The following is a 27608-nucleotide window of genomic DNA, read 5'->3' on the forward strand; positions in this document are numbered from 1 at the left end:
AGATAGATAGATAGATAGATAGATAGATAGATAGATAGATAGATAGATAGATAGATAGATAGATAGATAGATAGATAGATAGATAGATAGATAGATAGATAGATAGATAGATAGATAGATAGATAGATAGATAGATAGATAGATAGATAGATAGATAGACAGACAGACAGACAGACAGACAGACAGACAGACAGATTATTGATTCTTCACAGGAAATTATGCTGTTGTTCTTTATTCTTGTTATCATATACACACTATTATTATATGGCTGCGATGCTACACGCGCTCTGATTGGCTGATTTCTGGTCTGATATTTTCCCATATCAGACCGTTACCATGACAATTGGTCCAGAACGTGTATCACAAAGCAGACAGATAAAAACACGATTTGAAAAACCAAGACGGACAGGAACATACTCCATGAATATCTAAACAGCATCAGAAAAACATACAGATTGAAAGCTTACTAGCTAACGACCGGACCATTTGTTAGCAAGTTGTTCATGGAGGTGAAGCGAACAAATCCGACTACGAGCCGTCAGCAGCTTTCACATTCAAATGATATCTCTGTTTTTCCCACGAATGCCACTAATACTCGGTCCATACACAATAAATTTTGCAGAGTAAAATTTACTCTGCTGGGATAACATTTGGTCACATTACAAATAGAGTTAAATATACACTTTATCACGGTGTAAAATCAACTCTTATTGGAGTAGAAACACTTGATTTGACAAGACTGTAGAGCTGATTTCACTCTGTAATTGAGTATAGTTAACTCTAGACTGGGACCAAATGTAATACCAGCAGAGTAAATTTTACTCAGCAAAATTTTACTGTGTACTGTCAACACCACGGTCTGATATTTTCACGTACAGACCTCGTGCTCAGTTAATAATCCTTTATTACATCCACCAAGGACACAATAACATCATTGGCATTTATTGATTTATTACGTCCGACCAAGGATGCAATCAAATCTGCATTTATTTATTTATACTCAACAAAAATATAAACGCAACACTTTTGGTTTTGCTCCAATTTTGTATGAGATGAACTCAAAGATCTAAAACTTTTTCCACATACACAATATCACCATTTCCCTCAAATATTGTTCACAAACCAGTCTAAAGCTGTGATAGTGAGCACTTCTCCTTTGCTGAGATAATCCATCCCACCTCACAGGTGTGCCATATCAGGATGCTGATTAGACACCATGATTAGTGCACAGGTGTGCCTTAGACTGCCCACAATAAAAGGCCACTCTGAAAGGTGCAGTTTTGTTTTATTGGGGGGGGGATACCAGTCAGTATCTGGTGTGACCACCATTTGCCTCATGCAGTGCAACACATCTCCTTCGCATCATCCGTGAAGAGAACACCTCTCCAACGTGCCAAACACCAGCGAATGTGAGCATTTGCCCACTCAAGTCGGTTACGACGACGAACTGGAGTCAGGTCGAGACCCCGATGAGGACGACGAGCATGCAGATGAGCTTCCCTGAGACGGTTTCTGACAGTTTGTGCAAAATTTCTTTGGTTATGCAAACCGATTGTTCCAGCAGCTGTCCGAGTGGCTGGTCTCAGACGATCTTGGAGGTGAACATGCTGGATGTGGAGGTCCTGGGCTGGTGTGGTTACACGTGGTCTGCGGTTGTGAGGCTGGTTGGATGTACTGCCAAATTCTCTGAAACGACTTTGGAGACGGCTTATGGTAGAGACATGAACATTCAATACACGAGCAACAGCTCTGGTTGACATTCCTGCTGTCAGCATGCCAATTGCACGCTCCCTCAAATCTTGTGACATCTGTGGCATTGTGCTGTGTGATAAAACTGCACCTTTCAGAGTGGCCTTTTATTGTGGACAGTCTAAGGCACACCTGTGCACTAATCATGGTGTCTAATCAGCATCTTGATATGGCACACCTGTGAGGTGGGATGGATTATCTCAGCAAAGGAGAAGTGCTCACTATCACAGATTTAGACTGGTTTGTGAACAATATTTGAGAGAAATGGTGATATTGTGTATGTGGAAAAAGTTTTAGATCTTTGAGTTCATCTCATACAAAATGGGAGCAAAACCAAAAGTGTTGCGTTTATATTTTTGTTGAGTGTATTTGACTGTTAGCAAGATTATGTCAAAACTACTGCACAGATTTTGACGTAATTTTCACCACGCATAGATATTAGGCCAAGGAAGACTCCACTCAGTTTTGGAGGTGATCGGATCCAGATTGGCAGATATCTCTGATTGCTGTTATTATCATATGTCCACCAAGGATGTAATAAAATCATTGGCATTTATTTATTTGTCTGTCTGTTAGCAGGATGACGTCAAACCTACTGCACAGATTTTGACGTAATGTTTACCACAGATAGATATTAGACTATGGAAGATTATTAAATTTTGGAGGTGATCCAGATCGGCAGACGTCGGAAATCTCCAGTTGCTGTGGTTATTATTATCATTGTTATGTCCGCCAAGGACGCAATAAAATTATCTGTGTGTATTTATGTGTCTGTCTCTTAGCAGGATTACATCAAAACTACTGCACGGGTTTTGACGTAATCTTTACCACAGATAGATATTAGACCATGGAAGACTCCATTAAATTTTGGAGGTGATTTGGATCCAGGATCAAGATTTCATTTTAAATTGGCTTTGAAAGATTACGCCAAAACTACTTCGCAGATTCTCACCAAAGTTGCACCACAAATAGATATTAAAGAATGGAAGATTCTACTGAATTTTGGAGGTGATCCAGATCTGGATCAAGATTTCACTTTATGTAGGCTTTGAACGATTACATCAAAGATGATCTCTCCATGTTGGAGTGTGTGGGAAAATATAAATATCTCAACAGTAAATGAACTTTTGAGGCAAACTGTGAAGCTGTGTATAAGAAGGGGAATCAGCGTTTGCATTGTTTGAGGATGTTGTCCTTTTTCCACATTGATAGAACAATCTTGACTTTTTTATCACTCATTTATTGAATTGATTTTATCTCTTAGCTTGGTGTCTTGGTTCAGTAAACCTTACCCTAAAAAATAAAGGTCATCTGAGTAATTGTGGGTTTGTCTAGTAGGCTGATTGGAGAGCCCCAACTTATCCCAGAATCCCGATATACCATACAGTTACAGAGGATGACTGGTCTTATTTTGAAATATGGCTTCCACCCAATACATGGCGAATTTCAGCTTCTTCCATCAGGCTGCAGATATAAACTGCCGGCCTGTAAAACCAGGCAATATAAAGATAGTTTTGTTCCTGCAGCCATCAGAGTGATCAACAGAACCGAGCAGGTATTTTTTTGGAATTCCCTCTTTTTAATTGAGCTCTTTGTATAGCTTTTATTTATTTGTTTATTCTTATCTTATTCTTTTGGCATCCCTTCACTGGCTTCCTGTCCCAGTGAGATCAGATTTTAAGGTTCTGCTACTAACCTATAAAATTATTCATGGACTGGCACCCTCCTACCTAGCTGATCTAATGAAACCTTACGTTCAAGCCCGGGCTTTACGTTCTCAGGGTGCAGGACTACTTTGTGTCCCTAAGGTGAATAAGAAGTCTGCGGGTCACAGAGCTTTCTCTTATCGTGTCCCTGTTCTGTGGAATGATCTCCCTGCATCAATAAAACAGTCAGATTCTGTGGAGACTTTCAAGTCCAGACTTAAGATGCACTTATTTTCCCTTTCGTATGGCTAGCATACTGGTACAGTTTTGTTTTACGCTTTTTACTCTTTTAATTCATTTTATTAGTAATTGGAGTGGGCCGCGGCCTCAACTTTACCTAAATTCTGGGTCTTTTAGTGAAGTTTAGGGCTAGTGGCCGGCGATTACCTTAGTATTTCTCTGTTTTTCTTGTTGTTTAATGCTGACAAATTATACAGTATTTCTTGTCTTTCTGATGCCTGATTCTGTTTTTTCTCTCTGTTTAAGGTGCAGCTCCATCCAGAGATGGGAATTGTGTTCGTGTTGGCAATCCTCCTGTCCTGTGCGCCAATAGCATTTCTTGTATATTCGTCCATGAATTGTTCTGTGAATTGTTCTGTAATTTATGTTTTGTAGCATGGCCCAAACAGAGGGTCACCCCTTTGAGTCTGGTCTGCTTGAGGTTTCTTCCTCAGAGGGCATTTTCCTTACCACTGTTGCTCTGGGGGTTGGTAAGGTTAGACCTTACCTGTGTGAAGCGCTTTGAGGCAACTCTGTTGTGATTTGGCGCTATATAAATGAAAATAAATTGAAATTGAAATTGAAAATTGAATTATCTGCTGGGATGGCTTTTTCTTTGTATGTTACTTGCTTGCACTGATCTTTGAGGATGAAGCACTGTTGTCTGTTTTTTTGTTTTGTTTTGTTTTGTGTTTTAAATGTTATTTGAATGTGTGTAGAAAGGCGAATTCACTACAAACCAAATCTACTTTTGGGTAAAAATAAAGTTACCTTGACCATGCAAGTCTTTATTTTGGCACTTGCCTACCTTCAGGTCCGAGACCGTTCGGGGAAATATGTCCATGTTCCCACCATCCCTGGAGCCATCCTTGTCAACATCGCTGACCTGATGCAGCGCTGGACCAGTGACCAGTTTGTTTCCACAGTGAGTTGATTTTTTTTCCAACATTATCTTCATTTTAACAACACACACTGAGCAAAACCACATATATACAGCCACACAAATATAGATGTGGTACTGGCATACACATAGCAGCTTTAACACTCACTCATCATATTGTCAGGGTCAGAAGTATGGAAATCAGTCATGCTATTTTGTCATTGTTTATAGGCCTCCTGGCCCATATTGTGAATTCTTAGATGAATTTGGTGCATTCATCTCTAGCCTGTCAGCTAGTGCAGACAACATTTTGATTATTGGTGACTTTAACATTCATATAAATAAACCCTCTGATCCCCTTTGCAAGTCATTTATGGAACTTGTGGATGCGTTGGGATTCCAGCAATGCATTCAGGATTCAATGCACATTAGTGGAAATACCTTTGATTTGGTTCTCACACGTGGCCTTGCTGTCACAAACATCGATATTTTGCCTCTTGCCTCGGTGGTCTCTGACAACTCATTTATTAGGTTTGCTTTTATGTTGCCGCATTTAGTGGACCGAAAGCCTTGTCTATCTCTGCGGCGATGCATTAATCCCTCAACTATGACTGAACTCGAAGCCAGACTGCCTGAAATTTTGGCTTCAGGTTTGGAGAATGTTTAATCAGTGGATAGTCTTGCAGATGGCTTGAATTCATCGCTCAAGGCTACACTGAATAAGGTTGCGCCTCCTGTTTTAAGGCCACGCCTTTCTAAGGTGCAGTCGCCTTGGTTCAATGGTTACTTGCATGACTTTAGGCAGAAGGCTCGAGGGCTGGAACAGAAATGGCGTAGTGCTAAATTAGAGGTGTTCCACCTTGCATGGCGTGATGCTGTCTTAGATTATAAGCATGCATTACTGGCTACAAAGCGTGCCTATTATTCTGACTTGATCAATAAAAACAAGCATAACTCAAAGTTTTTGTTTGAAACTGTAGCATTTCTCATTCATGGACTGCAACCTGTTATTCACTCTCCCTTTTCAGCACAGGACTTCTTGGACTATTTCAAGAAGAAAATTGAGGATATTAGGTTGAGCATATCTCAGCAGGCTTTGGTCCAACCACCGCATACTGCTATGGAAGTGGATGCGCCCACTGAGGTGTTACCCAGATTTACAGATTTTGATGGTATCTCACTAGGCGCACTGATGAAGCCCGTGGTGGCTACTAAAAGCACAACCTGTTTATTTGATCCTATACCAACAAAACTGTTTAAGGACCTGTGACCCACTCTTGGGCCAACTGTGCTGGAAATTATAAATCTCTCATTAACTTCTGGAACTGTTCCTAAATGTTTCAAGACTGCAGTGATTAAACCATTACTTAAGAAATCCAGTCTCGACCCTAGTGTATTGAAAAATTATAGACCGATATCAAATCTATCATTTTGTTCTAAAATCCTGGAAAAAGTGGTTTTGCGGCAGCTCATGGACTACCTTACTGAGAATAATCTTTTTGAGCCACAGTCTGCTTTTAGAAAATATCACTCCATAGAGACAGCATTTACTAAAGTAGTGAATGACTTTTTGCGAGCAATGGACTCAGATACCACTACAGTCTTGATGCAGCTGGATCTTAGTGCTGCGTTTGATACTGTGGATCATCATATTTTACTCAATAGGCTGGAGAATCACTTTGGGATTACTGGAACTGCTCTTGCATGACTGACGTCATATCTGTCCAGTCGTTCTTACTGTGTATTGTGTAATGGCACCTCCTCTGATCGTAGGGACATGAAGTTTGGGGTTCTGTAGGGATCCGTTTTAGGCCCCCTGCTTTTTTCCCTTTATGTAGCACCCCTTGGGAATATACTGCGGCACTTTGGGATTACCTTTCATTGCTATGCTGATGACACTCAACTGTACATGCCAATAACTGCTGGTAATCTCATTCACATAAAATCTTTGGAAGATTGCTTTGCATCAGTAAGAAGTTGGATGTCTAGTAACTTCCTACTTTTAAATTCTGATAAGACTGAAGTTATGGTTCTTGGTCCAGCGAGGTACTGGCATCAATTTGATCAGCTAGTGCTTAGCTTAGGTTTGTGTGTTATACATCATACAGATAAAGTGAGGAACCTTGGAGTTATTTTTGATCCTACGTTGTCCTTTGATCTCCAGATTTGCGAAATATAGCGAAAATTCATCCCATCCTGTCTATTGCTGATGCTGAGACTTTGATTCATGCATTTGTCTCTTCTAGACTGGACTATTGTAATGCTCTATTTTCTGGCTTACCACAGTCCAGGATTAGGGGTCTTCAACTGGTTCAAAATGCTGCTGCCAGACTTTTGACACAAAGCAGAAAGTTTGACCACATTACGCCCGTTTTGGCATCCCTGCACTGGCTTCCAGTCGCTGCAAGATCGGATTTTAAAATACTGTTATTAGTTTATAAAACTGTTCATGGACTTGCACCTCCCTGTCTGGCTGACCTGGTAAGGCCCTATGTACCAGCTCGGGTCCTGCGTTCTCAGGGTGCAGTACTTCTATGTGTTCCCAGGGTGAATAAAAAGTCTGCCGGTCACAGAGCTTTCTCCTACCGTGCCCCAGCTCTGTGGAATGATCTCCCGGCACACATTCGGCAGTCGAATACTGTGGAGACTTTTAAGTCACGTTTAAAGACTCATTTGTTTTCCCTGTTTTATCATTAGTGTTATGATATGATAACCTATCCAAGATGGCGCCACGTGAAGGCGCCCTGGTATTCTGGTGCTCCCTGTTTTGTCTGTTTTTGTGCGTAAATCGAGTGTCATCGTGCTCCTACACCCGCAAGGAGCTTCTAAACTTCAGATCATCAACACCCACGGACATTACACCAGTTTTTTTAGTGCCTGCAGCTGAACTGGTTCACTTTTTGGCCAAAAGAGTGAGACGCCGGCGAGGAAAACGAGCTGGAGCTCTCATGCACCTCAGACAAAGGGGCACGCGCACGCCCCTACCTGGGATATTTCTCTCCAACATCCGCTCACTCCACAACAAGATGGATGAGCTGGCACTGCTGATGAAGAAGAATAGAGATTTCTCCTCATCTTGTGTACTGTGCTTCACGGAGACATGGTTAAATGCACAGACACCGGACTGCGCGCTCCAAATAGAGGGATTCCAACTCCTCCGCGCAGACAGAGACCGAGCACTCTCTGGTGGAAAAACAAGAGGTGGAGGACTCTGCTTCTATATCAGCAACGCCTGGTGCTCTGATGTGACTGTGATCTCCCAACACTGCTGTCCCTCTCTGGAATATCTCCTCATAAACTGCAGACCGTTCTACTCTCCACATGAGTTTAACTCTTTCATACTTTGCTCTGTGTATATTCCACCGAGCGCGGACGTGCACGAGGCCGAGCGCGCGCTCGCGGATCAGATTATGAGCGTGCAGAGAGACTTTCCGGACTCTCTTGTTATAATTCTCGGTGATTTTAACAAAGGGAATCTCAGTCAGGAATTACCAAAATACAGTTTGTTAAATGCCCGACCAGAGAAGGGAGCACGTTAGATCATTGTTACACGACAGTGAGTGGTGTGTACCGCGCGGTGGCCTGTGCAGCTTTGGGACACTCAGATCACGTGATGGTCCACTTGATCCCGGCATACAGACAGAGACTAAAACTCTCTAAACCTGTTGTGAGGACATCTAAAGTGTGGAGCACTGAAGCTGTGGAGGAGCTACGCGCGTGCTTGGGCACTACGGATTGGGATATGTTTGAGGCTTCAACAGACAGTCTAGATGACTACATGGACACTGTGACATCATATATTCATTTTTGTGAAGACAACATCATCCCACAGCGCACCAGGGTGTGATATAACAATGACAAGCCCTGGTTCACACCTAAACTCCAGCAGCTCCGTCATCAGAAAGAGGTGGCTTTCAGAGAAGGAGACAGAGACAGCTATAGAGGTGCAAAGTACAGATTTAGCAAGGAGGTGGCAAAGGCTAAATCCATGTACAGTTCACGTCTGCAGCAAAGGTTCTCTGCCAACGACTCAGCCTCTGTGTGGAGGGGGTTGAAAGAGATCACCAACTACAAGCCCAAAGCACCTCGTTCTATTGACGACCTGAAGCTGGCCAACGACCTGAACATCTTCTATTCATGCTTTGAAGACAAGGACTCACACCTCCCCACCCCCCACACAACTGGATATTGAAACACTATGGACCTCCCCCCTCTCACCGCTGCCCTCTCCATCCAAGAGGAGGACGTGAGAAGACACTTCAAAAGGCTGAATCCACGTAAAGCCCCGGGCCCAGACTGTGTCTCTCCTGCCACCCTGAGACACTGTGCTGATGAGTTGGCCCCAGTCTTCACGGTGATCTTCAACACCTCCCTGGAGTCATACCATGTTCCGGTCTGCTTCAAGTCCTCCATTATAGTTCCAGTCCCCAAGAAACCACACATCACTAGACTTAATGACTACAGGCCTGTGGCTCTCACGTCTGTAGTCATGAAGACCTTCGAACGCCTGGTTTTATCTCACCTGAAGTCCATCACCGACCCCCTCCTGGACTCCCTGCAGTTTGCCTACAGAGCCAACAGGTCTGTAGACGATGCCATAAACCTGGCCCTGCACTCCATCCTGGAGCACCTGGACTCCCCAGGAACCTACGCTAGGATCCTGTTTGTGGACTTCAGCTCTGCATTCAACACCATCCTTCCGGCTTTGCTCCAGGACAAGCTTTCTCTGCTCCACGTGCCCGACTCCACCTGCAGGTGGATCACAGACTTCCTGACGGACCGGAGTCAGCATGTGAGGCTGGGAAAGAATGTCTCGAACACTCGGGCTCTCAGCACAGGATCTCCACAGGGCTGTGTCCTTTCCCCTCTGCTCTTCTCCCTGTACACTAACTGCTGCACCTCCAGCCACGACTCCGTAAAGCTCATCAAGTTTGCGGATGACACCACCCTCATCGGACTCATTTCGGATGGGGATGAGCCTGCCTACAGGAGTGAGGTGGACCATCACCCAGGACCTCAAGTGGGAGTCAACCATCAGCTCCCTCATCAAGAAGACCCAGCAGAGGATGTACTTCCTGCGGCAGCTGAAAAAGGCCAAGCTGCCTGTCCAGCTGATGGTGCAGTTCTACACGGCCATCATCGAGTCCATCCTCTGCTCCTCCATCACGGTGTGGTACGCCAGGGCCACAGCCAGGGACAGACACAGACTGCAGTGCATTGTGGCCTCTGCTGAGAAGGTGATCGGCTGTAGCCTTCCATCTCTCCACGACCTGCACGTCTCCAGGACTCTGGGCCGAGCAGGTCGGATCACAGCTGACCCTTCTCACCCTGCACACAGTCTATTCAAACCACTCCCCTCGGGCAGGAGACTACGGTCCATCCGGACCACAACCTCCCGCCATAAGAACAGTTTCTTCCCCTCTGCCGTTAGACTCATGAACACTTCATAACTCAGTCACCTTAACCTTAACTCTGTCACTTTATCATTTTATCACGGGTCACTTTAGACAATGTACTTTGGTTTTAATTGCACTCCTCCCACTGCAGTTTTTTTCTGTTCCTCTTTCTTTCTGTTTTTCTGTTGCACACAGCCTTTCATATTTCATATGTCATTTTTTATCTTATATTTTGTCTTATTTGGCACATATTGTATATTTTATCTTAGCATTTTATATTGCTCTCTGTTTAATGTTGCACCTTTATATCGAAGCAAATTCCTAGTCTGTGAATCCTGTTCATTGGCAATGGCAATAAACTTCTTCTGATTCTGATTCTGATTCTGATGATGTGTTTTCTTTTATGGTCGTCTTTTTATTGTGTTTTAAATTCTTAATTCAGTTTTTTTTATGTTGTGTGAGATAATTTCATTGTGAATTGGCACTATATAAATTAATAAATTTGAATTTGAATTTTGAATTTGAATCAGAAGCTTTTGGCGTGGACCTGGACCCAAAAAGGTTGGACACAAATGCAAGACTCTCTTTGAAGCGTTGAATCATGAGACAAAAGCAAGGTCAAAAACAGGCAAAGGTTCAAAACATGGCTAAGCAAAAAAAGGCGAGGTCAAGAGCTAGGAACAAAAGGCTGGAACGATGAGATAAAGGAAAAACAAACTGGGGAGGTGTGGGTGTGAACAGGGAGCTAAAATAATCTGATTAGGTAAAATGAGGAACAAACAGGAAGAGGATGTGGCAAACAAGGGGAACAAGACACACCCAAATCCCAACCACCCGACAAGAGAGTGCAGTTAACAAAACTCTAAGCAACTCACCACCAGAACATAATAACCACCCCACTTGACAGCTTTAACACTTACTTACAGAAGAGCCTCCCACCACTCCCCACAATAATTTGGTTGAGGTTTATAGTCATTATATTTCTCATTATATGACAACCCCAATTCCAATGAAGTTGGGACGTTGTAAATAAAAACAGAATGCAATGATTTGCAAATCCTCTTCAACCTATATTCATTTGAATACACCAAAAGAACAAGATATTTAAGGTTCACACTGATAGACTTTTTTTTGTTTTTGTGCAAATATTTGCTCATTCTGAAATGGATGCCTGCAACACATTTTGAAAAAGTTGGGACAGGGGCAACAAAAGACTGGTAAAATTGATGAATGCTCAAAGAACACCTGTTTGGAACATTCCACAGGTGAACAGGATAATTGGAAACAGGTGTCATGATTGGGTATAAAAGGAGCATCCCCAAAAAGTTCAGTTGTTCACAAGCAAAGATGGGGCAAGGATCACCACTTTGTGAACAACTGCATGAAAAAATAGTCCAACAGTTTCACAACTGTTCAACTGCACAGAATTTAGGGATTCCATCATCTACGGTCCATAATATAATCAGAAGATACAGAGAATCTGGAGAACTTTCTACACGTAAGCTGCAAGGCCGAAAACCAACACTGAATGCCAGTGACATTCAATCCCTCAGGCAGCACTGCATTAAAAACCAACATCATTGTGTAAAGGATCAATCAATCAATCAATTTTTTTTTTTTTATATAGCGCCAAATCACAACAAACAGTTGCCCCAAGGCGCTTTATATTGTAAGGCAAGGCCATACAATAATTATGTAAAACCCCAACGGTCAAAACGACCCCCTGTGAGCAAGCACTTGGCGACAGTGGGAAGGAAAAACTCCCTTTTAACAGGAAGAAACCTCCAGCAGAACCAGGCTCAGGGAGGGACAGTCTTCTGCTGGGACTGGTTGGGGCTGAGGGAGAGAACCAGGAAAAAGACATGCTGTGGAGGGGAGCAGAGCTCGATCATTAATGATTAAATGCAGAGTGGTGCATACAGAGCAAAAAGAGAAAGAAACAGTGCATCATGGGAACCCCCCAGCAGTCTACGTCTATAGCAGCATAACTAAGGGATGGTTCAGGGTCACCTGATCCAGCCCTAACTATAAGCTTTAGCAAAAAGGAAAGTTTTAAGCCTAATCTTAAAAGTAGAGAGAGTGTCTGTCTCCCTGATCTGAATTGGGAGCTGGTTCCACAGGAGAGGAGCCTGAAAGCTGAAGGCTCTGCTTCCCATTCTACTCTTACAAACCCTAGGAACTACAAGTAAGCCTGCAGTCTGAGAGCGAAGCGCTCTATTGGGGTGATATGGTACTACGAGGTCCCTAAGATAAGATAGGACCTGATTATTCAAAACCTTATAAGTAAGAAGAAGAATTTTAAATTCTATTCTAGAATTAACAGGAAGCCACTGAAGAGAGGCCAATATGGGTGAGATATGCTCTCTCTTCTAGTCCCGTTAGTACTCTAGCTGCAGCATTTTGAATTAAATGAAGGCTTTTTAGGGAACTTTTAGGACAACCTGATAATAATGAATTACAATAGTCCAGCCTAGAGGAAATAAATGCATGAATTAGTTTTTCAGCATCACTCTGAGACAAGACCTTTATAATTTTAGAGATATTGCGTAAATGCAAAAAAGCAGTCCTACATATACTCAACAAAAATATAAACGCAACACTTTTGGTTTTGCTCCCATTTTGTATGAGATGAACTCAAAGATCTAAAACTTTTTCCACATACACAATATCACAAGGGCATAGGTTTGGTCTCAGCTTTGATAGGGACAATACCACCCCCCCGCCCCCCTGCCCACCACCACCACCCCCTAACCCACTCATACCATTAGACGCACAAGTACAGCATAATACATAACATATGACAACATAATTCTGAATAATTTAACACTTTATTTACATTATTAAGTGTGTAGGCAGACAAACAAATAGCTTAAATAACAAAATTGCACCCAAAATCACGAATCTATTCTATAGGCCTACACCTGAGAGAACAAGACAACAAAAAAAATACTTGTGGAGCTAAAAAAAAAAAAAAAAGTTTTTGCAACCAAGATGTATAATCTATTCTCTTCATCAATAATGCAGTTGTAGGTATCTGGCAACCTAATATGCCAACAAAAAAAGGGCTTTACAATGATATATATGGTGTATTACGGTAAACGTAAGCCTGTGATGTCATAACGCAGAGGAAAAACATGGAAGTTTCACACTAGTGCGCCGCTGATTCTCATTACCGTAAGTTCTCATGTAAGCCCTCACGCTGAAAAATTTCAACACTGACAGCAAACCAAGAACCCGTGCTATCCAACAGTATGCTATATGTTGCATATATTATGGTAAAGTGCGTTCGGTGACTTTTGAAACGAGGGAAAAGTATGAAAAAGAACGCAAAAGTGACAGAAAAGTAGAGAGACAGACAGCAAACATAAATGTAGTAATTTTTGAGGAAAAGGCAGGATGTTAGTGTCATTTGTGAAGGTGTGCGTGCGTGTTTGTGTGGGTTGTGCAGTTTAAGTGTGGCGCACAGCATTGTTCGCAAGCCCCCGCCTTCTTGTTTTTCTGCACCGGAGCAGTGTTGCCAGATATGAAATATGAAACTATCGTACCAAAAACCTCAAAATTATCGTATTTTGGGAGAAATTATCGTACACAAACAAAACGCATACCACGTAGCTATTTTAGCGTTTTTTTTTTTTTAATTACAAAGAATTTTATGTCACATTTTTAAACAGTAATTATAGTAATGGGGAAACTATGGCACAAAAAAGAACGCAAATGCACAAGCAAATGCACTACCAGACTAGAAAGATTTTTTTTCTGTGAAGGGACACAAACGTGTTAATTACCAGACTAGAAAGAGTCGAATTCAACCTCGAGGTCGCTGTCGTCATCCGATGCCATGGCCACTTTGTGCAGATTTTGTTGAACACAGAAAAAATGTTGACACCTCCATAAGGAACTTTAACTTTTTTTATTCTTCTTGTATATCTCTTTGCTCTTGTGTTTTGTTCGTTTGTTATTGCATTTGTTGAAATAAAGTTTAGAAAAAAAAAAAGATGTTGGTTGGGGAATCTTCCTGTCACGGTAAAGATTGGATGGGAACTCATTACTTTGTATGGAGAGGGGGCGGGCTTTCAAATGACTTTGTCCCGGTCGCCCAAAGCCAGCATTTGATGCCGCCTGAGTGCAACACCTGCAAAATGATTCTTGGGTGTCAGAGAGAGATGCGTGTTTGGGCAACCAACTCAAATTATCGTACATATTGGATTTTTTTCCCATTATTGATCGTACATTTATTGATCGTACATTTATTGATCATACATCGTACAGAGGGCAAAACTATCGTACAAATACGATAATTATCGTACATCTGGCAACACTGCACCGGAGCCACCCATCCTCTGCGCTCCGGGACCTCCCACTTTACAAATGAAGCACTGCCTGCCACGAGATGCGCTTTGTTTACGTCCATGTGAGAAGAACGTGAGCTAATGAAATTGCAACATGGTAACCCTGTCACTCTGGCACGTCGAAAACACAAAACGTGACGACTAAAATTATAGTATCGAGTTCGCAAAAAAATAGTGAATGATTTTGTTATATAAAAAAAATTCTAAATATTGGTAGGGACTATTTTGCCATCCCAAAATACTGGTTGTGACTTGTCCCTATGGTCCATATGCAAACCTACGCCCCTGCAATATCACCATTTCTCTCAAATATTGTTCACAAACCAGTATAAATCTGTGATAGTGAGCACTTCTCCTTTGCTGAGATAATCCATCCCACCTCACAGGTGTGCCATATCAAGATCCTGATTAGACACCATGATTAGTGCACAGGTGTGCCTTAGACTGTCCACAATAAAAGGCCACTCTGAAAGGTGCAGTTTTATCACACAGCACAATGCCACAGATGTCGCAAGATTTGAGGGAGCGTGCAATTGGCATGCTGACAGCAGGAATGTCAACCAGAGCTGTTGCTCGTGTATTGAATGTTCATTTCTCTACCATAAGCCATCTCCAAAGGCGTTTCAGAGAATTTGGCAGTACATCCAACCAGCCTCACAACCGCAGACCATGTGTAACCACACCAGCCCAGGACCTCCACATCCAGCATGTTCACCTCCAAGATCATCTGAGACCAGCCACTCGGACAGCTGCTGAAACAATCGGTTTGCATAACCAAAGAATTTCTGCACAAACTGTCAGAAACCGTCTCAGGGAAGCTCATCTGCATGCTCGTCGTCCTCATCGGGGTCTCGACCTGACTCCAGTTCGTCGTCGTAACCGACTTGAGTAGGCAAATGCTCACATTCGCTGCCGTTTGGCACGTTGGAGAGGTGTTCTCTTCACGGATGATGCGAAGGAGATGTGTTGCACTGCATGAGGCAAATGATGGTCACACCAGATACTGACTGGTATCCCCCCCAATAAAACAAAACTGCACCTTTCAGAGTGGCCTTTTATTGTGGACAGTCTAAGGCACACCTGTGCACTAATCATGGTGTCTAATCAGCATCTTGATATGGCACACCTGTGAGGTGGGATGGATTATCTCAGCAAAGGAGAAGTGCTCACTATCACAGCTTTCGACTGGTTTGTGAACAATATTTGAGGGAAATGGTGATATTGTGTATGTGGAAAAAGTTTTAGATCTTTGAGTTCATCTCATACAAAATGGGAGCAAAACCAAAAGTGTTGCGTTTATATTTTTGTTGAGTATATTTGTTTAATATGCGCTTTGAATGACATATCCTGATCAAAAATGACTCCAAGATTTCTCACAGTATTACTAGAGGTCAGGGTAATGCCATCCAGAGTAAGGATCTGGTTAGACACCATGTTTCTAAGATTTGTGGGGCCAAGTACAATAACTTCAGTTTATCTGAGTTTAAAAGCAGGAAATTAGAGGTCATCCATGTCTTTATGCCTGTAAGACAATCCTGCAGTTTAGCTAATTGGTGTGTGTCCTCTGGCTTCATGGATAGATAAAGCTGGGTATCATCTGCGTAACAATGAAAATTTAAGCAATACCGTCTAATAATACTGCCTAAGGGAAGCATGTATAAAGTGAATAAAATTGGTCCTAGCACAGAACCTTGTGGAACTCCATAATTAACTTTAGTCTGTGAAGAAGATTCCCCATTTACATGATCAAATTGTAATCTATTAGACAAATATGATTCAAACCACCGCAGCGCAGTGCCTTTAATACCTATGGCATGCTCTAATCTCTGTAATAAAATTTTATGGTCAACAGTATCAAAAGCAGCACTGAGGTCTAACAGAACAAGCACAGAGATGAGTCCACTGTCCGAGGCCATAAGAAGATCATTTGTAACCTTCACTAATGCTGTTTCTGTACTATGATGAATTCTAAAACCTGACTGAAACTCTTCAAATAGACCATTCCTCTGCAGATGATCAGTTAGCTGTTTTACAACTACCCTTTCAAGAATTTATGAGAGAAAAGGAAGGTTGGAGATTGGCCTATAATTAGCTAAGATAGCTGGGTCAAGTGATGGCTTTTTAAGTAATGGTTTAATTACTGCCACCTTAAAAGCCTGTGGTACATAGCCAACTAACAAAGATAGATTGATCATATTTAAGATCGAAGCATTAAATAATGGTAGGGCTTCCTTGAGCAGCCTGGTAGGAATGGGGTCTAATAAACATGTTGATGGTTTGGATGAAGTAACTAATGAAAATAACTCAGACAGAACAATCGGAGAGAAAGAGTCTAACCAAATACCGGCATCACTGAAAGCAGCCAAAGATAACGATACGTCTTTGGGATGGTTATGAGTAATTTTTTCTCTAATAGTTAAAATTTTGTTAGCAAAGAAAGTCATGAAGTCATTACTAGTTAAAGTCAATGGAATACTCAGCTCAATAGAGCTCTGACTCTTTGTCAGCCTGGCTACAGTGCTGAAAAGAAACCTGGGGTTGTTCTTATTTTCTTCAATTAGTGATGAGTAGAAAGATGTCCTAGCTTTACGGAGGGCTTTTTTATAGAGCAACAGACTCTTTTTCCAGGCTAAGTGAAGATCTTCTAAATTAGTGAGACGCCATTTCCTCTCCAACTTACGGTTTATCTGCTTTAAGCTACGAGTTTGTGAGTTATACCACGGAGTCAGGCACTTCTGATTTAAAGCTCTCTTTTTCAGAGGAGCTACAGCATCCAAAGTTGTCTTCAATGAGGATGTAAAACTATTGACGAGATACTCTATCTCACTTACAGAGTTTAGGTAGCTACTCTGCACTGTGTTGGTATATGGCATTAGAGAACATAAACAAGGAATCATATCCTTAAACCTAGTTACAGCGCTTTCTGAAAGACTTCTAGTGTAATGAAACTTATTCCCCACTGCTGGGTAGTCCATCAGAGTAAATGTAAATGTTATTAAGAAATGATCAGACAGAAGGGAGTTTTCAGGGAATACTGTTAAGTCTTCTATTTCCATACCATAAGTCAGTACAAGATCTAAGATATGATTAAAGTGGTAGGTGGACTCATTTACATTTTGAGCAAAGCCAATAGAGTCTAATAATAGATTAAATGCAGTGTTGAGGCTGTCATTCTCAGCATCTGTGTGGATGTTAAAATCACCCACTATAATTATCTTATCTGAGCTAAGCACTAAGTCAGACAAAAGGTCTGAAAATTCACAGAGAAACTCACAGTAACGACCAGGTGGACGATAGATAATAACAAATAAAACTGGTTTTTGGGACTTCCAATTTGGATGGACAAGACGAAGAGTCAAGCTTTCAAATGAATTAAAGCTCTGTCTGGGTTTTTGATTAATTAATAAGCTGGAATGGAAGATTGCTGCTAATCCTCTGCCCCGGCCCGTGCTACGAGCATTCTGACAGTTAGTGTGACTCGGGGGTGTTGACTCATTTAAACTAACATATTCATCCTGCTGTAACCAGGTTTCTGTAAGGCAGAATAAATCAATATGTTGATCAATTATTATATCATTTACCAACAGGGACTTAGAAGAGAGAGACCTAATGTTTAATAGACCACATTTAACTGTTTTAGTCTGTGGTGCAGTTGAAGGTGCTATATTATTTTTTCTTTTTGAATTTTTATGCTTATATAGATTTTTGCTGGTTATTGGTGGTCTGGGAGCAGACACCGTCTCTACGGGGATGGGGTAATGAGGGGATGGCAGGGGGAGAGAAGCTGCAGAGAGGTGTGTAAGACTACAACTCTGCTTTCTGGTCCCATCCCTGGATAGTCACAGTTTGGAGGATTTAAGAAAATTGGCCAGATTTCTAGAAATGAGAGCTGCTCCATCCAAAGTGGGATGGATGCCGTCTCTCCTAACAAGACCAGGTTTTCCCCAGAAGCTTTGCCAATTATCTATGAAGCCCACCTCATTTTTTGGACACCACTCAGACAGCCAGCAATTCAAGGAGAACATGCGGCTAAACATGTCACTCCCGGTCCGATTGGGGAGGGGCCCAGAGAAAACTATAGAGTCCGACATTGTTTTTGCAAAGTTACACACCGATTTAATGTTAATTTTAATGACCTCCGATTGGCGTAACCGGGTGTCATTACTGCCGACGTGAATTACAATCTTACCAAATTTATGCTTAGCCTTAGCCAGCAGTTTCAAATTTCCTTCAATGTCGCCTGCTCTGGCCCCCGGAAGACAATTGACTATGGTTGCTGGTGTCGCTAACTTCACATTTCTCAAAACAGAGTCGCCAATAACCAGAGTTTGATCCTTGGCGGGTGTGTCGTCGAGTGGGGAAAAACGGTTAGAAATGTGAACGGGTTGGCGGTGTACACGGGGCTTCTGTTTAGAACTACGCTCCTCCTCACAGTCACCTGCTTTCCCGGCCTGCTCGGGATCTGCGAAGAGGGGAACTAACGGCGGCCTAAGCTACCTTGGTCCGCACGACTACAGGGGCCTGGCTAGCTGTAGAACTTTCCACGGTGCGGAGCCGAGTCTCCAATTCGCCCAGCCTGGCCTCCAAAGCTATGAATAAGCTACACTTATTACAAGTACCGTTACTGCTAAAGGAGGCCGAGGAATAACTAAACATTTCACACCCAGAGCAGAAAAGTGCGGGAGAGACATGAGAAGTCGCCATGCTAATCGGCTAAGAGCTAGTAGCTGTGCTAAGCTAGCGGATCCTAAAACCCGCAAAGTGAATAATGGTGTAAATAATTTAGAGGTGATTCAGCAGAAGGAGTGCTTTAGTTAAGGCACGTGAAGATTACACTGGGAAACAAATCGTAATCTAGATAACTAGATCAATCTAACTGCGCAGATTAAACAGCTAACAGATACAGAAAAACACAGCTGTGCTCCGGAACAGGAAGTGATACAATACCGCAGTGAAAGCGAACCACCAGTCACTGGTGGTTCGCTCTCACCTAAAGGATCTTACCACATGGGCTTCGGAAACAACTTCAGAAAACCATTGCAGTTAACACAGTTCCGTCGCTAAGTCTACAAGTGCAAATTAAAACTCTGCCATGCAAAGCGAAAGCCATACATCAACAACATCCAGAAGCGCAGCCATCTTCTCTGGGCCAGAACTCATTTGAATGGACAGACAGAAAGTGGAAAAGTGTGCTGTGGTCTGATGAGTCCACATTTCAAATTGTTTTTGGAAATCAGGGATTTCATGTCCTCCAGACAAAGAGGAAAAGACCATCCAGATTTGTTACCAACGGAAAGTTCAAAAGCCAGCATCTGTGATGGGGGTTAGTGCCCATGGCATGGGCAACTTACACATCTGTGATGGCACCATCAATGAAAGGTACATCCAGGTTTTGGAGCAACACATGCCGCCATCCAAGCATCGTCTTTTTCAGGGATGTCCCTGCTAATTTCAGCAAGACAATGCCAAGCCACAATGCTTTGCAAAAACAATGTCGGACTCTGTAGTTTTCTCTGGGCCCTCATTTCTAGAAATCTGGCCAATTTTATTAAACCCTCCAAACCGTGACTATCCAGGGTTGGGACCAGGAAGCAGAGTTGTAGTCTTACACACCTCTCTGCAGCTTCTCTCCCCCTGCCATCCCCTCATTACCCCATCCCCGTAGAGACGGTGCCTGCTCCCAGACCACCAATAACCAGCAAAAATCTATTTAAGCATCAAAATTCAAAAAGAAAAAATAATATAGCACCTTCAACTGCACCACAGACTAAAACAGTTAAATGTGGTCTATTAAACATTAGGTCTCTCTCTTCTAAGTCCCTGTTGGTAAATGATATAATAATTGATCAACATATTGATTTATTCTGCCTTACAGAAACCTGGTTACAGCAGGATGAATATGTTGGTTTAAATGAGTCAACACCCCCGAGTCACACTAACTGTCAGAATGCTCGTAGCACGGGCCGGGGCGGAGGATTAGCAGCAATCTTCCATTCCAGCTTATTAATTAATCAAAAACCCAGACAGAGTGTTGTGAAAGTGTAGGAACACGGACCCACAACAGGGGGCGCAAATGAACGGACAATGGAGTAAGTCAAATAACAAAGCTTTACTGTTGTGAAACTCGCACAACAAACACAACAGATTACAATTTCGGGAACAAGCCGAATTCCAATGGTGTCGTGTGGGCAGGCTCGAAGGTAGGAGATGTCTGTCCAAGTCGAACCGGAACCACTCGATTTCCACCGCCACCGAACCCTGGGAATACTGGAGCCGCCAAGTCCCGAACTCCCAGGTGACCACTGCCTCCGCTTGTCGGATCTGGTACTGCTGGCGAGGAACAAAAACAGTCAGAGGTGGGTGCGCTGCACCCAGCAACACGGACGGTGGTAACACCACCTCCCCCTCTCGTCAAGTAAATACTGAAGTGCAGGAGTGTGAGTACTTATCCAACACTGTCTCCTGCTGCTCTTCTCTCTCTCTGTATAAAGGCAAAAAGTATTCAAGGTTGATATAGTTGGCTGGATACGTTACCTCCTCGGTAGAGACGATATCTCGGCAATGAGGTGGAGATGCCGTCCTGCTGATATACCCCTCTGATGATTACTGTCAGCTGTCTCAGGTGATGGGTGACAGCTGTCACCCTGGCTGCTCCTGTGAGGCGGCAGCGCCCTCTGGTACCTGGAGCCCGCACAACAGGACCCCCCCCCCTCAACGGGCGCCTCCTGGCGCTCGACCGGGCTTGTCCGGGTGGCGGCGGTAGAAGTCGGCCAGGAAGGCCGGGTCCAGGATGAAGCTCCTCTTCACCCAGGAGCGTTCTTCGGGACCGTACCCCTCCAGTCCACCAGATATTGAAAGCCCCGGCCCATCCGTCGGACATCCAAAAGCCGGCGCACAGTCCAAGCCGGCTCGCCATCGATGATCCGGGCAGGAGGTGGTGCCGGACCGGGTGTACATAGGGGCGAGGTGTGATGGGGCTTGATCTTTGACACGTGGAACACTGGATGGATCCGCAGTGAGGCCGGAAGCTGAAGCCTCACTGCGGCGGGATTGATGACCTTGAGGATCTTGAAAGGACCTATGTATCTATCTTGCAATTTCGGGGAGGCCACTTGTAGTGGGATGTCCTTGGTGGACAACCACACTTCCTGCCCGGGACGATACGTAGAGGCCGGGGTTCGCCGACGGTCTGCATGGGCCTTTGTCCTCATCCGGGCCTTCAGCAAAGCAGAGCGGGCGGCACGCCACACCCGACGGCACTTCCGTAGGTGGGCCTGGACCGAGGGCACACCGACCTCTCCCTCACCACCGGAAACACGGGGGGCTGATATCCCAAACACACCTCAAAGGGGGAGAGGGCCGGTGGCTGACGACACTGGCTGTGTGGGCGTACTCGATCCAGGCCAGATGGGTACTCCAGGCCGCCGGTGTGCGCGGCTGTCACGCATCGCAGGGTCTGCTCCATCTCTTGATTGGGCCCGCTCTGCTTGCCCGTTGGTTTGGGGGTGGTATCCGGACGAAAGACTGACCGTGTCCCCCAGTTCCCGGCAGAAGCTCCTCCAGACATGCGAGGAGAACTGGGGACCGCGATCGGAGACGATGTCTGATGGAATCCCATGCAGCCGGACGAGTGGTGGACCAGGAGGTCTGCCGTCTCCTGGGCTGTTGGGAGCTTCGGGAGGGCCACGAAGTGGGCCGCCTTGGAGAATCGGTCCACTATCGTGAGGATGACGGTGTTTCCTGGGACGGCGGGAGGCCCGTGACAAAAATCCAGGCCGATGTGGGACCAGGGGCGATGAGGCACGGGCAGCGGCTTGTAGCAGTCCCGGAGCCTTGCGATGGTCGGCCTTGCCCCTGGCGCAGGTGGTACAGGCCTGGATATAATCCGGACGTCGGGCCTCCAGGGACGCCCACCAGAAGCGCTGCCCGGACAACTGCCACGGTTCTTCGCACCCCTGGATGACAGGAGAGCTTAGAGCCGTGACAGAAGTCCAGGACTGCAGCCCTAGCTTCTGGTGGGACGTAAAGTCTGTTCTTCGGTCCAGTCCCGGGGTCTGGGCTTCGTGCCAGGGCCTCCCGGACGGTTCTCTCTACGTCCCAGGTGAGGGTGGCCACGATAGTGGACTCCGGGATGATGGGTTCCGGTGGATCCGACAACTCCGTTTTGACTTCGTCTTCGTGTACCCGGGACAAGGCATCCGATCTCTGGTTCTTGGTCCCGGGCCGGTAGGTGATGCGGAAGTCAAAACGGCCGAAGAACAGTGACCAGCGGGCTTGCCTGGGATTCAGCCGCTTGGCGGTCCTGATATACTCCAGGTTCCGGTGGTCAGTGAAAACCATGAATGGCACAGACGTTCCCTCCAACAGATGTCTGCACTCTTCAAGAGCCTCTTTCACCGCAAGGAGCTCTCGATTGCCGACGTCATAGTTCCGTTCGGCCGGGGTCAACCTGCGGGAAAATAGGCACACGGATGAAGGACCTTATCGGTCTTCCTGCTCTGGGACGCACAGCTCCTATCCCTGAGTCCGAGGCGTCCACTTCAACCACTAACTGGCGACTAGTGATCGGGCTGCACCAGAACGGGTGCAGACGAGAAGCGCCGTTTCAACTCCTTGAACACGGCATTGCAACGATCCGCACCAGGTGAAGGGGACTTTTGTTGAGGTCAGGGCTGTCCAGGGGGCTACTACCTGACCTGTAGCCCTTAATGAACCTCGTGTAGACAATTAGCAAAGCCGAGGAACTGTTGCAGCTTCCTACGGCTTGTGGGTTGGGGCCAGTCTCTCACCGCCGCAACCTTGGCCGGATCAGGAGCGACGGAGTTGGGGGAGATGATGAACCCCAGGAAAGGACAAAGAGGTGCGGTGAAACTCATACTTCTCGCCTTAACAAACAGCCGGTTCTCCAATAACCGCTGCAGGACCTGACGTACATGTCGAACATGGGTCTCAGGATCCGGAGAAAAGATGAGTATGTCGTCAAGATATACGAAGACAATCGGTGCAGGAAGTCCCGCAAGACATCATTAACCAATGCTTGGCACGTCGCGGGAGCGTTTGTCAGACCGAACGGCATGACCAGGTACTCAAAATGACCTAACGGGGTGTTAAATGCCGTCTTCCACTCGTCTCCCTTCGGATCCGAACCAGGTGATACGCATTCCTAAGATCAAGCTTGGTGAATATCTTAGCTCCATGCAGGGGCGTGAACACCGAATCCAACAAGGGTAAGGGGTATCGGTTACGAACCGTGATTTCGTTCAGCCCCCTGTAATCGATGCATGGACGTAATCCGCCATCCTTTTTCCCCACAAAAAAGAAACCCGCACCCATCGGGGAGGTGGAATTCCGGATCAACCCGGCAGCCAAAGAGTCCCGGATGTAGGTCTCCATTGATTCGCGTTCAGGTCGTACAGGTTGTACAGCCTACTGGACGGGAACTCAACACCTGGAACCAAATCAATGGCACAATCATACGGGCGGTGCGGGGGAAGGGTGAGCGCCAGATCCTTGCTAAACACCTCCGCAAGGTCATGGTACTGCACCGGAACCGTCCCTAGATTGGGCAGGGCTCTGACCTCCTCCTTGGCCTGGGAACCGGGAGGAACCGAGGAACCTAAACATACCCGATGGCAGGTCTCGCTCCACTGAACCACTACCCCGGACGGCCAATCGATCTGGGGATTGTGTTTCAACATCCAAGGGAACCCTAAAATCACACGGGAGGTGGCCGGAGTCACAAAAAACTCGATCTCCTCCCGGTGATTCCCCGACACCACCAGAGTTACTGGTGGTGTCTTGTGAGTGATTGGAGGGAGTAGGGAGCCATCTAGCGCCCATACCTGCACAGGCGAGGTAAGCGCCACCAGAGGGAACCCTATCTCCCTGGCCCATTTGCTGTCTAGCAAATTCCCTTCTGAGCCCGTGTCCACCAGTGCTGGGGCCTTCAGGGTTAAATCCTCATACAGGATGGTAACTGGGAGTCGTGTGGCAATGTGGGTGTGTCCCACGTGAATGTCTCGGCCCACCCCTAGCCCAGTTTCTAGGGGCGGGCGTTGGTGTTTAACCGCTCGGGGCAGTCTCTTAATTGATGCTCAATCGAGCCACAAACAAAACACGCCCCGTGGGCCAGCCTTTGTGTAACCGGTGCCCTAAATGTTGCCCTACTCGTGTCCATAGCTTCGTCAGCGGGGGGGGCTCTAACCGCAAGGGAGCGCAGGGGCCGTGGAGCGTGGGGAGGGCGGAACGCGGTCGGAACCAGAAGGGAGAGGGACGACGCGTGCCTGGCCACGCCCTTCGTCTCGTTCCCGACGGCGCTCTTCTAACCGATTGTCTAATCGTATGACAAGATCGATGAGCCCATCTAAATCCCGCGGTTCGTCCTTAGCCACCAGGTGCTCCTTGAGGACCAACGACAGTCCGTTTACAAAGGCGGCGCGGAGGGCAGTGCTATTCCAGCTGGACCTCGCAGCCGCGATGCGGAAGTCGACTGCATAGGCAGCTGCGCTCCGGCGCCCCTGTCTCATTGACAGCAGCACGGCTGAAGCGGTCTCTCCTCTATTTGGGTGATCGAACACTGTTCTGAACTCCCTCACAAACCCATCATATGTCTGAAGGAGCCGTGAATTTTGCTCCCAGAGCGCTGTAGCCCAAGCGCGTGCCTCACCACGAAGCAGATTTATCACATAAGCTACTTTGCTAGCGTCGGTCGCGTACATGACGGGACGCTGTGCGAAGACGAGCGAACACTGCATAAGGAAATCCGCGCACATCTCCACACAGCCTCCGTACGGCTCTGGGGGGCTTATGTATGCTTCAGGGGAAGGTGGGAGGGGTCGTTGAACGACCAGTGGAACGTCACTGTTACGCACAGGGTCGACGGGAGGGAGAGCCGCAGCGGCGGCCGGAGGGCGCGCTTCCACCTGCGCGGCGAGAGCCTCCACCCTGCGGTTCAGGAGGACGTTCTGCTCGGTCATCAAATCCAACCGAGTCGTGAAAGCGGTGAGGATCCGCTGCAACTCACCGATCACCCCTCCTGCGGACGCCTGTGCGCCCTGTTCTTCCATTGGCCGTTCAACAGCCGGTTGACGCCCCTCGGGATCCATGACGCTGGCCGAGATATCCTGTTGTGAAAGTGTAGGAACACGGACCCACAACAGGGGGCGCAAATGAACGGACAATGGAGTAAGTCAAATAACAAGCTTACTGTTGTGAAACTCGCACAACAAACACAACAGATTACAATTTCGGGAACAAGCCGAATTCCAATGGTGTCGTGTGGGCAGGCTCGAAGGTAGGAGACGTCTGTCCAAGTCGAACCGGAACCACTCGATTTCCACCGCCACCGAACCCCGGAATACTGGAGCCGCCAAGTCCCGAACTCCCAGGTGACCACTGCCTCCGCTTGTCGGATCTGGTACTGCTGGCGAGGAACAAAACAGTTCAGAGGTGGGTGCGCTGCACCCAGCAACACGGACGGTGGTAACACCACCTCCCCCTCTCGTCAAGTAAACACTGAAGTGCAGGAGTGTGAGTACTTATCCAACACTGTCTCCTGCTGCTCTTCTCTCTCTCTGTATAAAGGCAAAAAGTATTCAAGGTTGATATAGTCGGCTGGATATGTTACCTCCTCGGTAGAGACGATATCTCGGCAATGAGGTGGAGATGCCGTCCTGCTGATATACCCCTCTGATGATTGCTGTCAGCTGTCTCAGGTGATGGGTGACAGCTGTCACCCTGGCTGCTCCTGTGAGGCGGCAGCGCCCTCTGGTGCCTGGAGCCCGCACTCCAGGCAGGGCGCCCTCTGGTGGTGGTGGGCCAGCAGTACCTCCTCTTCAGTGGCCCACACAACACAGAGCTTTAATTCATTTGAAAGCTTGTCTCTTAGTCTTGTCCATCCAAATTGGAAGTCCCAAAAACCAGTTTTATTTTGTTATCTATCGTCCACAAGCAGATAACCCGTAAGTTGGAGAGGAAATGGCGTCTCACTAATTTAGAAGATCTTCACTTAGCCTGGAAAAAGAGTCTGTTGCTCTATAAAAAAAGCCCTCCGTAAAGCTAGGACATCTTACTACTCATCATATTGAAGAAAATAAGAACAACCCCAGGTTTCTTTTCAGCACTGTAGCCAGGCTGACAAAGAGTCAGAGCTCTATTGAGCCGAGTATTCATTTAACTTTAACTAGTAATGACTTCATGACCTTCTTTGCTAATAAAATTTTAACTATTAGAGAAGAAATTACTCATAACCATTCCAAAGACATATCATTCTCTTTGGCTGTTTTCAGTGATGCCCGTATTTGGTTAGACTCTTTCTCTCTGATTGTCCTGTCTGAGTTATTTTCATTAGTTAGTTCCTCCAAACCATCAACATGTCTATTAGACCCCATTCCTACCAGGCTGCACAAGGAAGCCCTACCATTAATTAATGCTTTGATCTTAAATATGATCAATCTGTCTTTATTAGTTGGATATGTACCACAGGCTTTTAAGGTGGCAGTAATTAATCCATTACTTAAAAAGCCATCACTTGACCCAGCTATCTTAGCTAATTATAGGCCAATCTCCAACCTTCCTTTTCTCTCACAAATTCTTGAAAGGGTAGTTGTAAAACAGCTAACTGACCATCTGCAGAGGAATGGTCTATTTGAAGAGTTTCAGTCAGGGTTTAGAATTCATCATAGTACAGAAACAGCATTAGTGAAGGTTACAAATGATCTTCTTATGGCCTCAGACAGTGGACTCATCTCTGTGCTTGTTCTGTTAGACCTCAGTGCTGCTTTTGATACTGTTGACCATAAAATTTTATTACAGAGATTAGAGCATGCCATAGGTATTAAAGGCACTGCGCTGCGGTGGTTTGAATCATATTTATCTAATAGATTACAATTTGTTCATGTAAATGGGGAATCTTCTTCACAGACTAAGGTTAATTATGGAGTTCCACAAGGTTCTGTGCTAGGACCAATTTTATTCACTTTATACATGCTTCCCTTAGGCAGTATTATTAGACAGCATTGCTTAAATTTTCATTATTACGCAGATGATACTCAGCTTTATCTATCCATGAAGCCAGAGGACACACACCAATTAGCTAAACTGCAGGATTGTCTTACAGACATAAAGACATGGATGACCTCTAATTTCCTGCTTTTAAAATCAGATAAAACTGAAGTTATTGTACTTGGCCCCACAAATCTTAGAAACATGGTGTCTAACCAGATCCTTACTCTGGATGGCATTACCCTGACCTCCAGTAATACTGTGAGAAATCTTGGAGTCATTTTTGATCAGGATATGTCCTTCAATG

General features: G+C 45.4%; 1 protein-coding gene across 1 annotated transcript in view; it reads left to right on the forward strand.

The window, feature by feature from the left end:
• Positions 1 to 27608, forward strand: part of si:dkey-10o6.2 (uncharacterized protein LOC100124608 homolog) — an 84100-nt gene that overhangs the window by 49162 nt on the left and 7330 nt on the right. The window contains exon 7 of the mRNA XM_034175825.1: positions 4489 to 4599. Within this exon, the coding sequence (XP_034031716.1) occupies positions 4489 to 4599 (111 nt within the window). The remainder of the gene's footprint in view (positions 1 to 4488; positions 4600 to 27608) is intronic.

The sequence above is a fragment of the Thalassophryne amazonica genome, chromosome 8 (assembly GCF_902500255.1).
Source record: "Thalassophryne amazonica chromosome 8, fThaAma1.1, whole genome shotgun sequence".
Classification (NCBI taxonomy): Eukaryota; Metazoa; Chordata; class Actinopteri; order Batrachoidiformes; family Batrachoididae; genus Thalassophryne; species Thalassophryne amazonica.